This window comes from Pteropus vampyrus, unplaced genomic scaffold (genome assembly GCF_000151845.1).
Source record: "Pteropus vampyrus isolate Shadow unplaced genomic scaffold, Pvam_2.0 Scaffold99, whole genome shotgun sequence".
NCBI lineage: Eukaryota > Metazoa > Chordata > Mammalia > Chiroptera > Pteropodidae > Pteropus > Pteropus vampyrus.
In genome coordinates this window covers 5,080,093-5,084,128 of record NW_011888880.1, presented here as the reverse complement: position 1 = coordinate 5,084,128, position 4,036 = coordinate 5,080,093, and the positions used below count along the sequence as shown (strand labels likewise).

Genomic DNA, 4,036 nt, shown 5'->3' with positions numbered 1-4,036 from the left:
CTTCAGGTGACCCCTCACTTCTCTCAAATTCTTAATTTTATCTTGCAAAGCTTCGATCTGGGAAACATGTAATCCAACCATCACATTCCCAAGAGCAGGATTTTCTACGCTAAGTGCCTTATTTTCTGTGATCCGTAATTATAATTAGTTGCTCATCTGAGATGATAATTAACTTGGGAAACAAACTGAGCAGAGATTCTATCTAACCTTTACATCGCAACCGATGCGCTACAGTAAACATTAACAGATGTCTCTTGAATAATCGAATTATTTTCTCGTAAAGATTTCAAAAGGTCATCGGGCAATCCCCATTCTTTGTCACACTCGATTTTGTTTTCAGTCAGGATTCTCACTCTATCGCTGGAGAATGAGAAACACCTGCTATTGTATTTGTCACATAATTATATAAGGATGAATTGTCCACGCAGTGTGCCCCGTCGGTAGGGCCCGTGAGCCCGGTTTGCCTTTGGATTAGACCCTCCCCTCACACAGCCACGGCTCACCTCTTTATCGATGTATGCCTTGTGGTCCTTCCAGGCTTTAGCTGACTGATACAGTTCCCTCTCGCAGTGGATTGTATCATTTGGAAGAATAAAGCACCTGCAAAAACAAACAGCAAACATTGGAAATAGGTTTATATTTTAACACTTAAAAAAACAAAACAAAACATTAGAAATATCAAAGGGAACTTAATTATCCTCTAAACTCTTAATCTGGGTGCAAGCGGTAGTTTGGACCTGAGCCACAAACTAGGATGAGAGGGAATGTGTCCTGGCTACAGGTGTGGGCACAGGAGGGTGGCAGAGAGAGATCGCCACTAAAATCGCCTTCCCAAGTGGCTCTCGGGATTCACGTCCCCATGAAGAGATACCACCAAAAATCTCCATCAAATATTGTAGGAAAAGGACGGGGTCTTCACAGTTATAATGGAAAGGGCTTGTTGGAAGAAATGCAGTTGGGAGGGGGTTGTCCATCCCATTCGTTTCCTTACCGAGAGCCTGCCTGAGAGGCCCCCTGACGTCTGAGGCAAAGCAGCAGCCCCAGGGAGGGAGGGGGCTGTGGGGGTGTAGGGGGTGGGGGTGTGTGGGAGGGGGATGGGCTGGATCAGTAACGTAAGAGGAACGGACCCTGGTCTAAATCTCTGGGCGCGGAACTAGAGCAACTGCGGGCGCCCGGAGACCCGTCCTAGAGATAAACATCCTGCCCGCCTCCCCAAAGCGATGACATGACAGATCATTTGATGAAATGACAAATGAAGATCTTAGTAATAAATTCCGACAGGAAGTGTTTCTCTGTCAGGAGGGTGGGTAGGTTTTGGAAGGGCCTTAAGGACTGAGGGAGTCGTCGGAACTGGGGGGAACCGTCTCCCTTCCCTGTCCCCCCATACCCGAGGCTCTCGGCGCTCCCGGGGTCTGGACGGGGGAGGTGTTTCGGCCTCTTACATCCATTCCCCACCCACACCATCTCTCTGGAAGCTTCTCCAGGACCCATGGTTCTCCTTTGTGCTGTTGCATCTCTGAGGCCGTGACTGCACAGCTGCTCCGAGCCACAGCGACACGAAGAGCCCCCCAGGCCGGGGGCCGGCTCCCCTCTGAGCTCTGGACGCCCGCAGTGGCGGAGCTGCACGCCCGCTCGGTCAGGACGCGTCGGACTCGCTCTGGCCAGTCCCCAGCGGGTCAGTCTTCACGTGAAACTGAACCCAAAGCACCCGCCCGAACCTCCGCCTGTCCGGGCTCCCCCTTGCTTCTTTCGCCCGCTGCCCTACGAGGCCAGCCCCTGGGCAGCGCCTTGCGGAGTCACCTTACTTTGTGTAAAGGGACAGATGGTGGCACTCCGGGGGGGGGGGGATGGATGATTTTGAACCCGAGCCTCGCGAACACCCAAAGCGCCCTACTTGTGGGTCACTCGCACGGTGGTGGGCAGGCCCACGGCGTTGCCGCTGTGGGCCAGCATCGCGTCCCCGTCGCCACCGCTGGCGGCCTGGCGACCTCCCGGGCCGTTGCGGCCCTCGTCGTGACGCTTGGCGATGCTTCTCGGTCGCGGCGCCTGCAGTTCTTCTTCCTCCAGGTTTATGTCATATATTTCGCCTTCAAATTCGACTGACAGGGAACGCGTCTGCCGAGTGTGGACAAATCTGGGCTTGTACTCTGGAAATAAGCGGGGACGCGTCAATACAGGGGTTCAGATGCACGGAAGGAGAGAAGAAAGCGATCACCTGACTCGATGAGCATGGTGGGCAGGGGCAAGCGGTACGCACGGCATTGCGAAGGTCACCATGCTGCCGTGGACGGGCCCCTGGCATTCCGGTCCTGGCCATGCCTCTGCATCACGGTTTGATGGGTGGGCTCTGGTCCAGGCCACCGCATCGCCCTGTGAGGGCGGCCATGCTTCTCTGGGCCTTGGGGGATTGCTAAGATGTTCCACTTAACTGTGAACTTCTACATTGGCAGTTTGTTTGAATAAGATTCTATTCCCCATTATAATAGTAATAATAATGATGATCATTTGTTGAGCTTTTGCTATGCATTATTCATCATACTTATCTCTAATCTATGATTTTGAAAGACAGGTAGTATAATAAATCTTTACATTAAAAAAAAACTTATCAGATTGTCCAAACAGGCTCATGAATTTGGTGTCGTTATTCTTATTTTGCGGACGAGAAAACTGAAGCTTTTAATGTTACACAGTAGGTTCACGTTCTAAGTCATTTGGATTCTAAACACCATGACGTCTTCCTACTACGTTGGGATGCTTTCTCAAAAAGGCAAATGCTGTAGACACTTGCTATTTGCATAAATAAGAGAAGACTGCTATGAAAAAAATTAAATTTTGCAAAAGCTTTCATCAGCCAACAGCCTTTTAATACCCGGCAGATGGAGGGTTATGCTAGGGGAGGCCAGCGTGTCTTCTGGTCACTATAGGCCACTGTCAAGGGTGTAGTGTGCTGCGTGAGAGCTTTCACATGTGAACACTGGCCCCTGCTTGTCAGATGCGCTTAGGCTCTGTGGGTGTGCTCACGTGGCCCTCCTTCCCGAGCCTCTAGAACAGGAAGGGGGGTAGGAATTAGAATCGCCTCCCTCTGCAGGATCCTGTTCTGATGGCAGTTTTCAGACGAGGAAATGCCTCCTGCTCTCAAATACATAAGATTCCTGGCTAGAAACAGGGGCCTCAGACTTCTTCAGTTTGTGCTCAATATTGAAATATCAATGTGCTTTCTGAACAGTGCTTAGGGAGCACCATCGGACTTCCTGGGAGAGAAGAGGCTGCCCCCGTTTCTGAGCTGAACATTGTAATCGGCTTCTGTTCAGAGTTAGTGTCACGGGGCCTTGTTCCTTGTGGGTTTTCCATTTGACATCTTTGTGCAAATTATTAAACCTGGCATTTTCTGTCAGGGAGGAAAGAAAATCTCCCAGGTTAATGGATCTCAGCCTTTTGGGTTATGGACGCCTTTAAGAACTTGTTGAAAGTTACAGACATCCAGAAAAATGTGCATATATATATACACATAGAATGTACTTAAATTTTTGGTTGAAATATTAGAGGGTTCATGATCCGCTAAAGTCCATCTGTAGAATCCAGGATAATAAAAAAAGCCTGCTCTAAGGGCTCCCACTATTCCAGTGAATGATCTGATTTCCTAATTTTGGACTTGGAATTGAGTTTAATAATGTATTTTATGTATTTCCAAATCAGTATGGAAAAGAATAACCACAGAAATGAGTCACTTTTCATTTTGTGCCACTAGATGGCACTAGACTCCCATTCTTTTATGAAAGTTAGGGGATCCGGTTTTCCATGTCTGCACGATCATTGGAATCTCAGAGCGTCTGACAAGAGTTTTTATAAAGTAACGTAAGGTAAACCAATCAGGACATTCGCATCGAGGTAAAACAAAACTGACCTGAACTGTAATACCCTTTGCCTCACTGATAGCTCTTCTGTCTATGTGCGTGCATGTTTTATGCCTGCTGCTTTCGCGGAATATACTGCATTCTATGCTTAAGTGAAAAAGCAAAATTTCAAATGATCTTAG

At 48.7% G+C, this 4,036-nt stretch overlaps 1 protein-coding gene across 1 annotated transcript in view; it reads right to left on the bottom strand.

Annotated features, from left to right (window-relative positions):
- SULF1 (sulfatase 1) overlaps positions 1 to 4,036 on the bottom strand; it is a 175,987-nt gene that overhangs the window by 21,968 nt on the left and 149,983 nt on the right. The window contains exons 14-16 of the mRNA XM_023533291.1: positions 1,895 to 2,147; positions 504 to 600; positions 6 to 57 (exon numbers count right to left, since the gene is read on the bottom strand). Coding sequence (XP_023389059.1) covers positions 6 to 57; positions 504 to 600; positions 1,895 to 2,147 — 402 coding nt within the window. The remainder of the gene's footprint in view (positions 1 to 5; positions 58 to 503; positions 601 to 1,894; positions 2,148 to 4,036) is intronic.